A 13,906-nucleotide genomic window follows, 5' to 3' on the forward strand; every position below is an offset into this window, starting at 1 on the left:
GCATCATCTCTCCAGCCACTCATTCACCTAATTCTATACTCATTATCTAGAGATTACTACCTTTGAAGCCCTGCTTGGTAATCTCTTTCCAAATTCCCTAAACTCAGCCTGCAGGACCTCATCCCTTTTTCTACCTATATCGTCGGTACCAATGTGAACTACGACCTCTGACTGTGCACCCTCACCCTCCAGAGTGATCTGAAGCTGCTCAATGATATCCATGGTCCTTGCACCAGGGAGGCAACATACCATCCTGGAATCAGATCTGCAACCACAGAAGCGCCTGTCTGTTCCCCTAACTATAGAATCCCCTACCACTATTGCTCTCTTATCTTTTCTCCTCCCTCCATACACAGCTGAGCCACCCATGGTGCTCTGGTAATGACTGTCGCTGCTCTCTCCAGAGGAACCCGCTGCCCCATTGGTACTCAGAACTGAGTACCTGTTAGGAAGTGGGATGTCCTCAGGGGTCTGCTGCACTACTTGCCTTGCCTTTCTTGACTGTCTGGTGGCCACCTAGTCCCCCTCTGCCTGCACTTTCTTAAACTGTGTGGTGACCACCTACTAAAGTGTGCTATCCACATAGCTCTCATACTCGCGAATGCTCCTCATTTACACCAGCTGCTGCTCGAGTTCCAAGATATGGTGCTCGAGTTTTTCAATTTGGTGGCACTTTCTGCAAATGTAGTTGTCCAGGACTGGATACTGTCCTGGACTCCCCACATGGTACAGGATGTGCACTTGACGGATGTGAGATGCCCTGCCATGCCTTGAATTATTTATCTACGGCCGAAAATTAGAAGTTAAGTAAACGCAATAAAATGTTAATTACCTCTCACCCGGTCCTCCTGCCAGTTTTTTTTTTTCAAACCGTGGCTCTCGCTGGAACATTAACTGTCACTCAATTCTCTCACTCTCTTACTGCTTATAGCCACGCTGCTCCTCTCTCTCACTCTAACTGTTAGTGCCCCGCTGCGTGCCTCTCACTCTCTCACTGTTAATGGCCCCAATGCTCCCCTCTCACTGCCTCATTGTTAATGGCCCCGCTACTCCTCTTGTTCTTTCACTGTTAATGGCCCTGCTGCTCCTCTCTCACACTTTCACTGTTAATGGCCCCACTGCTCCTCTCTCACTCCCTGACTGTTTTAATGGCCCTGCTGCTCCTCTCTTACTCCCTCACTGTTAATGGCCCTGCTGCTCCTCGCTCACTCCCTCACTGTTAATGGCCCTGCTACTCCTCTTGTTCTCTCACTGTTAATGGCCCTGCTGCTCCTCTCTCACACTTTCACTGTTAATGACCCCACTGCTCCTCTCTCACTCCCTCACTGTTAATGGCCCCGATGCTCCTCTCTCACTCCCTCACTGTTAATGGCCTCGCTGCTCCTCTCTCATTGCCAATGACCCTGCTGCTCCTCTCTCACTCCCTCACTGTAAATGCTGCGCTGCTCCTTCCTCACTCCCTCACTGTAAATGCTGCACTGCTCCTTCCTCACTCCCTCACTGTAAATGCTGCGTTGCTCCTTCCTCACTCCCTCACTGTAAATGCTGCGCTGCTCCTCCCTCACTGTTAATGGCCCTGCTGCTCCTCTCTCACTCTCTCACTGTTAATGCCTCCGCTGCACTATCTCACTGTTACTGACCCTCCCCGGCATTCCTCGCCCCTCTCATACATACTTACAAATATAATAAACAGGAGCAGAAGTAGGCATTTCAGCCCTTAGAGTCAGCTCCGCCATTCGTTAATATCATGACTGATCTGTTTGTGTTTGCAATAACTCATTCCCATTCACCCCCAATAACCTTAACCGTAGATTTTTAATAAGCAAGTGAATCAATCTACCTCTCCCTTAAGAATGTTCAATGAACCATCTTCCGCTGCCTTCTGAGGCAGAGTGTTCCAAAGTCGCACAACCCTTTGAGAGAAAAAATTTCTCTTCACCTCTGTCCTAACGGAGTGACCGCTAATTTTAAAACAGTTCCCCTTAGTTCTGGACTCACCCACAAGAGGAAACACCCTTTCCATGTCCACCTTGTCAAGACCATTCAGGATCTTATCTTTCAATTATGTCACCCCTCACTCTTCTAAACTCCAGTGGAAACTAGCCCAGCCTGTCCAACCTTTCCCCATAAGACAACCCACTCATTCCAGGTATCAATCTAGTAAACCTCCTCTGAACCGCCTCCAATGCATTTACATCCTTCCTTAAATAAGGAGACCAAAACTGCACACAGTATTCAAGGTGCTGTCTCACCAATGCCATTAATAACTGAAGCATAATATCCTTACTTTTATGTTCAATTCCTCTCATAATAAAGCACACTATTCCATTAGCCTTCTTGATTATGTGCTGTACCTGCATACTAACTTTTTGTGACTCGTGCACTAGAACACCTAGATCCTTCTGCACCTTGGAATTTTGTAGTCATTCTCCATTTAAGTAATAGGCTGCTTTTTTATTCTTCCTGCCGAAGTGAACAACTTCACATTTTCCCACATTATCCTCCATCTGCCAGATTTTTGCCCACTCGCTCAACCTGTCTATATTTGTCTGCAAACTCCGTGTGTTTTCTTCACAACAGACTTTCCTACCTATTTTTGTGCCATCTGCAAATTTAGCTACCATGTCTTCACTCCCCTCATCTAAGTCATTGATGTAAATCTTAAAAAGTTGAGGCCCCAGTACAGGCCCCTGCAGGACTCCACTTGTCACATCCTGTCAATCAGAAAAAGACCCATTTATGGGTACTCTCTGCTTTCTGCCAGCCAGCCAATCTTCTATCCATGCTAATATGTTACCCCCTACACCGTGCGCTTTTATTTTCCGTAATAACCTTCAATGTGGCACCTTATCAATGTCTTCTGGAAATCCAAGTACAGTACGTCTCCAGGTTCCCCTTTATCCACAGTGCATGTTACTCCTTCAAAAACTCCAATAAATTGGTTAAACATGATTTCCGTTTCACAAAACCATGCTGACTCTTCCCGATTACATTGTGTTTTTCTAAGTGCCCAGCTATAACCTCTTTAATGATCAATTCTAACACCTTCCCCACGACAGACATCAAGCAGACTGGCCCATAGTTTCCTGTTTTATGCCCCCCCCACCCTTCTTGAATAGAGGGGTTATATTTGCTACTTGCCAGTCTGATGGAACCTTTCCAGAATCTAGGGAATTTTGGAAAACACCTATGACCTCATTAGCTACCTCTTTTAAGAAGGTAGAATGAAGTCTATCGCAAACCGGAGACTTGTCAGCCCGTAGCTTCATCAGTTTGCTCAGTGCTGCTTCATTAGTGATTGTAATTTCACCAAGTTCATCTCTCCCTTCCACCTCCTGATTTACAGCTATTATTGGAATTTTTTTTGTATCTTCTATAGTGAAGACAGAAGCAAAATATTTGTTCATTTTATCTGTCATTTCCTTACTATCTACTATTAACTCCACAATGCCACTCTCTCGAAGACCAACACTTACTTTACTTCACTTCCCTCAATTTAGTCTACTGCATTCGCTGCTCCCAATGCGGTCTCCCCTACAATTGAGAGACCAAACGCAGACTGGGTGACCGCTTTGCGGAACACCTTCAGTCTGTCCGCAAGCATGATCCAGACCTCCCTGTCGCTTGCCATTTCAACACACCACCCTGCTCTCGTGCCCACATGTCCGTCCTTGGCCTGCTGCAATGTTCCAGTGAAGCTTAACGCAAACTGGAGGAACAGCACCTCATCTTCCGATTAGGCACTTTACAGCCTTCCGGACTTAATATTGAGTTCAACAACTTCAGATCATGAACTCTCTCCTCCATCCCCACCCCCTTTCCGATCCTCCTTTTTTCTAATTTATATATTTATTTAATATACTTTTCTTTTCCCACCTATTTCTATTATTTTTAAATTTATTTCCATCCATTGTTTTATCTCCACCTTTTAGCCTATTTTGATCCCTTCCCCTTACCCCATCCCTACTAGGGCCATCTGTCACTTACTCGTCCTGTTTTCTACCCTTAATGTCACCATTAGCACATCCTTTAGCTAATATCACCACCGTCAACACCCCTTTGACCTTTTGTCTATGATATCTTTGGCAATCTCTTCTTTGCCTCCACCTATCACTGGCCCTCTATCCAGCTCTACCTGTCCCACCCCCCTCAACCAGCTTATATTCCACCTCATTTCTATTTTTCTTTAGTTCTGATGAAGAGTCATACGGACTCGAAAAGTTAACTCCGCAGATGCTGCCAGACCCGCTGAGTTTTTCCAGGTATTTTTGCTTTTGTTTCAGATTTCCAGCATCCGCAGTATTTTGCTTTTAACTCATTTTACTTACTCTTTTCCTTTTTAAATATCTGTACAAACTTTTGCTATCTGTTTTTACATGTCTAGCTAGGTTCCTCTCATACTCTAATTTCTTACTCCTCATTAACCTTTTAGTCATTCTCTACCATTCTTTATATACTGACCAGTCACCTGACCTGCCACTCATCTTTGCGCAGTTATATGCTTTTTCCTTAAGTTTGATGATTTCCTTAATTTCTTTAGTTAACCACGGATGGTGGGTTGTCCCTTTAGAAATTTTCTATATAGTAGGAATATACTTATTCTGAGTGTTCTGAAATAGCCCCTTAAATCTCTGCCACTGCTTACCTATCGATCTATCCCCTAGCCTTGTATCCCTGTTTGCTTCAGCTAGCTCAGCTTTCATGCGCACATAGTTACCCTTATTTAAGTTTAAAATAATAGCCTTAGACCTGCTCTTCTCCCTTTCAAACTGGATGTAAAATTCGGTCATACTGTGGTCGTTGCCACCTAGGGTTGCCTTCACTCTGAGGTCATTAATTAATCCTGTCACATTACACAATACCAAGCCTAATATAACCCGCTCTCTGGTTGATTCCAGAACGTGCTGCTCTTTTTTTAAAAAAAAACAATTATCTCGAAAACATTCTATGACCTCTTCTACAATGGCAAATCTGACTTTCCCAATTTATATGTAGATTAAAGTTACCCGTGATTATTGCTGTCCCTTTATCACAAGCACCCAATATTTCTTCTCATATGCTTTGTCCTACATTGTGGTTACTGTTAGGAGACCACTCCCAGTAGTGACCTCTTTCCCCTACATCTCCACCCAAACCAATTCTACACCCTGATCTCCTGAACCAAGGTCATCTCTAACTATTGCACAATTGCCACCCTTGATTAACAGTGTTACCCCTCCACCTTTACCTAGCTTCCTATTCTTCTTGAATGTCATATACCCCTCAATATTCAGGACCCAATCCTTGTCACCCTGCAGCCACGTCTCTGTAAAGGCTATCAGATCATATTTGTTTGCTTCAATGTGCACTATCAATTTGCTTACTTTGTTCTGAATGCTATGCGATACAAAGCCCTTAGTTTTGTCTTTTTATTATCTTTGTAACATCTAGTCTTGATTATTGGTGCATTTTCTCTGTCCTTTCCTGCCATTCTCTGACCTTCATTTCCCATATTAATATTTTCCTCTCTCACCTTGCCTCTACTCTTTGATATACCACATCTTTCCACATTTGATCCCTTGCATCAATTATTTAGTTTAAAACCCTTTCTACCTCCCCAGTTATGTGGTTTGCAAGAACACTGGTCCCAGCATAGTTCAAGCGTAGACCGTCCGAACGGTACAGCCCCCTCTTCCCCCAGTACTGGTGCCAGTGCCCCACAAACCGGAACCCACTTCTCCCACTCTGTGCAGAACACCTCTCCTAGTTCTACCTATTCGTTGGTACCTACATGAACCATGACAACTGGATCCTCCCCATCTCACTGCAAGTTCGTCTCCAGCCCTGAGCAGATGTCCTGAACCCAGGCACCAGGCAGGCAACACAGCCGTGTGGAACTCTCGCTCTTTGCTGCAGAGAACAGTGTCAATCCCCCTCGTTATAGTGTTAGTGGGGGTAGTACATTCCTTTTTGCTTGAATGGCCTCCTGTACCATGGTTCCATGGTTAGTTTGCTCATCCACCCTGCAGTCCCTGCTCTCATCCAAACAAGCTGAGAGAACCTCAAACCTATTGGACAATTGCAGAGGCTGACACTCCTGCCTTCTTGCCCTCTCTTGCTTGCTCTGCCTGCCTTCTCTCACCCTCCCCCCCGTCCTCTGTCATCCTACTCAGCCTGGTTATCCCAGAAATTCAACTCACTTTTAGTAGAACACTTCAGTTAGCTAGCACAGAGAATTTCAACTGAATCTTGCTTGAAAGAGCTGTTCCCTGTGGCCAGCTTGTTCTAAGACTAAACTGCTTGAAAACAGAACCACAACCAAGAAACTGCTCCCCCTTATAATTAGCTTCTTGTTGACCCTTTGCTTTACTATTGTTTATTTCCCAGGCAGCACTTGGTCAGATGATCATTTACTGGCAGCAAGTTGCTTTTTACAACACATTGTCTTTCAGAGAAACCCTAGTTCTTAAAGGGACCATCACCCCAAAATAAGATATAGGTTTTCCCCAAAAGCACATGGGACATCACACCCTTTACAACTTTCTGCTCCCACCTTACTGCGTTGCCTAACTTGGTGCTGTCAAAAAACTTGGATATACGGTTCTCCATTCCTTCATCTATGAAATTGTTGAATATAGTGAAAAGCTGAACCCCAGTACAGAACCCTGAAGGACACCATGTGTAAAGTCCTACCAGTTAGGTTGAACACCCATTATCCCTACTCCATTTCCTACCTCCTAACTAGCTCTCTACCTATGTCAATAGGTTGCCCCCAGTTCCGTGTGCTCTCGTTTTTCATTGTGAGATGTGTTATGGGATGTTTTATTCTCTTATGGAGGCTTTAGTGTTTTTGGTAGCAGATGTGCTCTACTTGCTCTTTATAATCTGCTCATTGAATTGCTGCCGCAATCATCTTACTCCCCAGGGCTTTCAAGGTTTTGGATTTGGAGATGGAGGATTCCAGATGTCGTTTGGGATTGGTGCATTTCCAATTGGGATTTTTGCAACAGCATTTAACATCAATGATGGCCGTCCACCTCCAGGTACATGATTAAAATCGCCATATTCTCCATCACAGTCTCTATCTTATTCACACTCAATGCTATATATATAAAATTGCTTTCTAGTTTTAAAATTGGTGAGTGTTGTGGAAATGATTGTGATGCTTTGTGAGTTGGGCAAGCCAAATGAACATGCTCAGTTCTTACATTCCAAAGCAAGATTCAGAGCAGTACCATTGCAGCCTTCACAGCACACCTATCTGGGAAAGGCCTAATCCAACATTCCAACTTAAGCACAATAGTGTGGTATTCATATCCAGATATCGTATCCAGCACTGTAAACCTGTTGGTGCATATTGTAAAAATTGCATTGAAGACTTAGCATCAAACTGCTTGAAAGAGTGGGTAATTGCAAACATAGTGTGGTTGGCCAGCAAACCATTCAAACCTGATTGTTGCCTGTTGACCTGGCCTTAGCTGGAGTAGCAGTTCATAAAAAGATACAGCACAAAAGGTAGCAATTCAACCCATCATATCTGTACCAGCTTGCAAGTGTCTAAGGTTTCTGCCCTTGGTTGCTATCCTGGGGCCATTGCTGAAAATGTGTGTGGTGCGGACAGGAGCAGGTTCACTACGATACTTTCCATTGTTTAATAGCCTGTGCAATTTTGAGGTTTTACCTCCAGTTGGCTAAATCTCATTGTTGTTTTACAGTATAACCTGTATCTAGATCCCTTTAAACAAGCTTGAAAACCTGTACACGCTGGGCAAAGCCACACGTACCACATATGCAGAGAATTGCATGAATTACATACAGCACAGAAACAGGCTATTCGGCCCAACCAGTCCATGCTGGGGTTTCTGCTCCACTCGAGCCTTCTCCCATCTTTCCTCATCTAAATCTATCATTCTAACCCTCTACTCCCTTCTCCCTCAGACTCTTGTCTAGCTTCCCCTTAAATACATCTATACTATTTGCCTCAACCACTCCGTGTGGTAGCGAGTTCCACATTCTCACCATTCTTCAGGTAAAGAAGTTTCTTCTGAATTCCCTATTGGATTTCTTGGTGACTATCTTATCTTTAGTTCTGCTGTTCCCCACAAGAGGAAACATTCTCTCTGAAACTACTCGATCAAAACCTTTATTAATTTTAAAGGCCTCTATTAGGTCACCCCTCAGCCTTTATTTTTCAAGAGAAAAGAGACCCAGCCTGTCAATCCTTTCCTGATATGTATACCCACACATTTCCTTGTAAATCTTCTCAGTGTCCTCTCCAGTGCATCTATCTCCTTTTTATGTGGTGATCAGAGCTGCATGCGGTACACTCAGTGTGTTCAGTGCAGGTTTAGCATAACTTCCCTAGTTTTCAATTCTGTCCTTCTAGAAATAGAACCTAGTTTGATATGCTTTTTTTTAAATGGCCTTGCTAACTTGTGGTGCAACTTCTAGTCATTAGATTATTTATACTCCGAGATCCCTTTTTCCCTCTATGTAACTAGACTTACACTTTTCAAATGTACACCTTGCACCTACCTATTTTTCTACTAGAATGTACTACCTCGCATTTATCTGTGTTGATCTTAATTTACCAATTATTTGCCTATTCTGCAACTTTATTAAAGCCCACCTATAATTTGTTGCAGTCTTGAAGTCAACTGGCAATCCGCTCTGCCACTTGTTCCCTAACTCCATATCCTCTGACCTTAATAATTAGTTCATTATGGTGCACCTTACTGAAGGCCTTTTGAGAATTCAGTTAAATTGCATCAACATTATGGTGTTAATAATGTCTTGATATTGTGATGATAACATTCTGGTTATTTTCCTTTTAAGTGTAACATGTTAACCCATTAAGTCATCTTGTAAATTATGCTTTCTTGTTTAGCCCATCTGCAGAGCACTATCATTGCTTTTCTCAGTTTGTACCTTACTATCCCAGCTTTTTCAAATAGTCTTAATGATGTTCTTTGTATTCAATTAATTTCCAGACTGACTGACTCTGACTCTGCCTGGAACAAACCATGTCTGTTCTCGGGTTCCAATCTTTTCCTGATTGTGACCTTATACAACCTGCTGTTGCAGATTGTTTATTGTATGTTTAACATTTTGTGAGATTGGTCTCTTCCCCACCTGGCCCACCCCATCTGTATGCCCCACCTTGATCTCAAAGAATTTTTTGTAGCTTTGAAGCTTATGTTTCAGTACAAACGTTTCCATTATACCCTTTCTCCTCTTAGCTTGCCCTTATAGTAATGGTCTCTTTGATAAAGAGATCTCTAAGTGTAATCAGTATCATCGTAATAATGATCTTGAATCAGAAATCATTTTACAGATGAAGAGTCATACAGACTCAACGTTAACTGTATTCCTCTCTGCATATGCTGTCAGACCTCCTGAGTTTTTCCAGCTATTTTTATTTTTGTTTCAGATTTCCAGCATCCACAGCATTTTGCTTTTACAAAGCATCATGTTTGCCTATAAATTACAAGTCCATTTCCAGGTGCTTCAGAAGATGGGGACCACTGTGCCTGCATTTTGTCAAGCTTTCTAACCCATAGTTTTATTTGTGTTAACCTCTGTATAATGTCACTCTATGCCACTATTGATTATCAAAATAAAAGCACATGGGATAGGAGGCAATATACTGACATGGGTTAAGGATTGGTTAACAGGCAGAAAACAGAGTAGGAATAAACGGGTCATTCTCACGTTGACAGACTGTGACTAGTGGGGTACCGCAAGGATCAGTACTTGGGCGCCAGCTGTTCACAATATATATCAATGATTTGGACATGGGGACCAAATGTAATATTTCCAAGTTCACAGATGACACAAAGCCAGGCGGAAATGTGTATCGTGAGGAAGATGCAAAGTGGCTTCAAGAGGATTTGGACAGACTTAGTGAGTGGGCAAGAACATGGCAGATGGAATACAATGTGGAAAAATGTGAGGTTATCCACTTTGGTAGAAGGAACAGGTGTGCAGAGTATTTCCTAAACGATAAGAGATTAGAAAGTGTTGATGTACAAATGGACCTGGGTGTCCTCATCCATAAGTCACTGAAGCCTAACTTGCAGGTGCAGCAAGCTATTAGGAAGGCTAATGGAATGTTAGCCTTTATCGCAAGAGGATTTGAGTACAGGAATAGTGAAGTCTTGCTTCAATTGTATAGAAGCTTGATTAGACCGCACCTGGAGTACTGTGTGCAGTTTTGGTCCCCTTACTGAGGTAAAAGGATATTATTGCCATAGAGGGAATGCAACAAAGGTTCATCAGACTTGTTCCAGGGATGGTGGGTCTGTCCTATGAAGAGAGATTGGGGAAACTGGGCCTGTATTCTCTCTAGTTTCTAAGAATGAGAGGTGATCTAATTGAAACCTACAATTACTTAAAGGAACAGACAGGGTGGATGCAGGTAAGATGTTTCCCCTGGTTGGGAAGTCTAGAACCAGGGGACACAATTTCAAAATAAGGGGAAGCCACTTAGGGCCGAGGTGAGGAGAAATTTCTTTACTCAGAGGGTTGTGAATCTTTGGAATTCTCTACCTCAGAGGGCCGTGGAAGCTCAGTCATTAAGTATGTTTAAGTTTGAGATTGATAGATTTCTGATTAACAATAACGTAAAGGGTTATGGGGATAGTGTTGGTAAAAGGCATTGAAGTGTTCGATCAGCCATGAACGTATTGAATGGCAGAGCAGGCTCGACAGGCTGAATGGCCTCCTACTCCTTATGTTCTGATGCCATGTGCTTCATCTGGTCTCTAACTTGGAGTGATACACGCTCCATCTGTACATGGCATATAGCTTCCATCAAGAACAGTCACAGATAACTGCAAAAGGTACAAAGAAAAAAAATTGATGGTTCAAAAAATTCCCGAGCCCTTGGTACTTAAATAATTTCGGTGTTAAATGCGGACTTGAATGGAAGGGCAGGAACTGAAGTTATCCAGTATCCCTGGAGCCAGAGCCCACAGCAAGAGACAAGGAAAGCAACTGTGCAAAAATGGAGGGAGGGAGGGTTCAATTAATGTAGAACTGTCTCCAGCTGCTGGAATCTGACATTTTTTTTTGTGCCCTTTCACCCTGCAGCAGCCCCTGGAACACCGCAATATGTGGATGAACAGTTTCTGTCTCGCCTTTTCCTCTTTGTGGCTCTTGTGATTATGTTCTGGCTCCTCATTGCATAAGGATAGACAGAAGCAATCCTTGTTCCAGGTCTTTGTGTGATCTGAAGTATAGGTGGATGAACTCTTTTGAGAAATTAGAATCTTTCACCAAGTTTTTCTACCTTCAAATACACACTAAGAACAAAAACATATCTAATTGGGACTGAAACTATTCTTTGAATTAACCAATTGAAGGAGAAGATGGAAACAGCGTGTATGTGGAATTGGCTTGAATGGACTAGTAATCTTTGTTTAAAAGGTTCCTGTTCCTGGGCTGTAATTCTGTGGAAATGTCTGTATTTTGTGAAATATTCAGATGGTATGCATGCTGACTTCAAGCTGAAAGTTTCTGATGATCTCCTATATCTTTATCCAAATCACTGCTGCACTTTCACTTTGGAAAGGGCCAGAGAACTTGTTTCTTGGATGAACAAATAATCCTTGAAGTGGACATTTAATACTGCCTTGAAGCTGCACTTGTCAGTTTTGCTCAGCTGATTTGCCTCCAAATCAAAAGAATTAAAATCCACTCGAGGACTTGAGCATACAGTCAAGGCCGGCACTGTATGGCAGTACTGAGGCCCCTTTCATCTGTTCACGTGAATATAAAAGATCCCATGGTACTATTTAAAGACGAGCAAGAGCTCTGCATGCCCTGGGCAACAACACTGCCAAAATCAGATTAACTGTCATGTCCACTGCAGCTTGTGGAATCTTGCTATGCCTGTATTCATTGTCATGTTTCCCGACATAACATTGACTACACTTCAAAAGCAATTCCTTAGCTGTGAAAAGCTTTTCCTGAACAGAGCCTGATGATAACTGCAAGTTCCTTTGCTTTTTAATTTCACTAAAAGAAAACTAATAGCAAAGGGACATTGTCTTTAACTGCTAGTTAGACTTGTTAGTCACCATATCAGTCAACCTGTTAAAGGTGATTTTCTCCCTCTGCCTATCACTGTTCGAACCAGAATGTCTCAGTGGAGTTTTTCAATGACAATTTTACCCTCTCTGGTGACTGTATTTTGGGGTTCCCTTTAACTGAGGTGCTTAGCACTTGATTTTTGATGGTTGGTAAATAAACCTGCCTTAAGTATCAACTAGGTTCTCAGCTAGATGCCCAATACTGATACTGTGATTAGCTTGGGAGGGTTAGGCCTGCTGGAACCTGAACCCTCTCAACTCCTTACATTTAGTATGTCATTTTCTGGATCCACCTTTTGCAGACTGTTAATAATTCTTCTATATCTTTTACAAGTTCACCTGTTAGAGGCCTCCTTTCACGTTTTAATAGCAGTCTGTCCCTGTAACTCCAGATCTAACATTAGGAAAGAGGTTACAGCCCAACTGAGATCTTCAAAACTCTCAGTAAGTGTTGTTTAAATGACAACTGAATTTAAATAGATGTTAAGGCTGGGGAAACACTTTGAACATTCAGGAGGCCTCGTGACCCCATCCTGTTACACTCTCACTGCAGTCAAAAACTCCCTGGGACTGGCTGTGGGAGGTGGTAGTGGAAAAGTGTTTGTCAGTTAGGAGATGAGAATTTAAAACCTTGGTGGAATTGGCTGAGTGACAAAACTGGGCATCTGTGGAAGTGAACTGGGCTCATGGTTACAGAGAAGAGCAGGTAACAGTATAACAGGTGGGTGACAAGGAAGAGGTGAGGCCACAGAGCGAAAAACTGTTTTGTGAAGAGGCTCCATCTGTCATTCATCTCAACTGGTTAGTGGAGTTCCTGAAAATTCATTGACATTTCCAGTGTCTGGTGTAGGGTTCATGCTGAAGACAGGCTAAGTCTAGTAATGATGGTAGAGAATATCAGTTGTATATGGGGTGGTAGCCTTCTATTATAGACATCTAAATGCGTTTTTAATTTAATACCCTGTTTCCTAATTTGTATCTAATGTGAAATAAAACTTGTACACTGATCAACTGATTCTTTATCATTATATGTTTGTACTAATAATGAGGCTGTATACTACTGATCAAATGAAAAAAACATCAGAACACTCACATACCCTCATTGAAAGCTTTCTCAGTGGGGAGAAAGGAAATTTGTCCAAAATCATCCAATGTGTCTTGTGGGAATTCACCAAACTCCTAGAACATTTTAAAGTGGGAGCTCAGCTATTCTGAGTTCTGATATTTGCATAAAGTACTTGTCAGCCAGGCACTTCTGAGGTACAAGGTCATAGGTTCAAATCCATTCCACAAACTTAAGCACAAAGTCTAGGCTAGTGAGTGGACAAAGATCTGGCAAATGGAGTATAATGTGGGCAAATGTGAAATTGTCCATTTTGGCAGGAAGAATAAAAAAGCATATTATCTAAATTATTATTGCAGAGCTCTGATATTCAAAGGGATCTGGGTGTCCTAATGCATGATTTGCAAAAGGTTAGTGTGCAGGTACAGCAAGTAAATAGAATGTTATTGGTTATTGCGAGGGGAATTGAATGCAAAAATAGAGGGGTTATGCTTCAGTTATACAGGACACTGGTGAGACCACATCTGGAGTATTGTGTACTGCACCACTCTCCTTATTTAAGGAAAGGTATAAATGCGTTGGAAGCTGTTCAGAGAAGGTTTACTAGACTAATACCTGGAATGGGCGGCTTGTCTTACGAGGAAAAGTTGGACAGACTAGGCTAGTATCCACTGGAATTTAGAAGAGTAAGAGGTGCCTTGATGGAAACCTTTAAGATCCTGAGAGTTCTTGACGGTGGATGTGGAGAGGATGCTTCTTCTTGTGGGAGAAT

The 13,906-nt window shown here is 42.5% G+C and overlaps 1 protein-coding gene across 3 annotated transcripts in view; it reads left to right on the plus strand.

The window, feature by feature from the left end:
• rnf185 (ring finger protein 185) overlaps positions 1 to 13,086 on the plus strand; it is a 31,338-nt gene extending 18,252 nt beyond the window's left edge. For 2 of the 3 annotated variants that reach the window (XM_078553753.1, XM_078553754.1), the window contains 2 exons: positions 6,905 to 7,022; positions 11,071 to 13,086. In XM_078553753.1, coding sequence (XP_078409879.1) covers positions 6,905 to 7,022; positions 11,071 to 11,168 — 216 coding nt within the window. In that variant the 3' untranslated portion in view covers positions 11,169 to 13,086. Of the gene's footprint in view, positions 1 to 6,904; positions 7,023 to 8,969; positions 9,959 to 11,070 lie in introns of all 3 variants that reach the window. The other variant, XR_013578164.1, reaches the window with a different exon arrangement.
• Positions 13,087 to 13,906: the final 820 nt, after the last annotated feature.

Source organism: Cetorhinus maximus, chromosome 12 (genome assembly GCF_964194155.1).
Source record: "Cetorhinus maximus chromosome 12, sCetMax3.hap1.1, whole genome shotgun sequence".
In the NCBI taxonomy this organism is placed as follows: domain Eukaryota; kingdom Metazoa; phylum Chordata; class Chondrichthyes; order Lamniformes; family Cetorhinidae; genus Cetorhinus; species Cetorhinus maximus.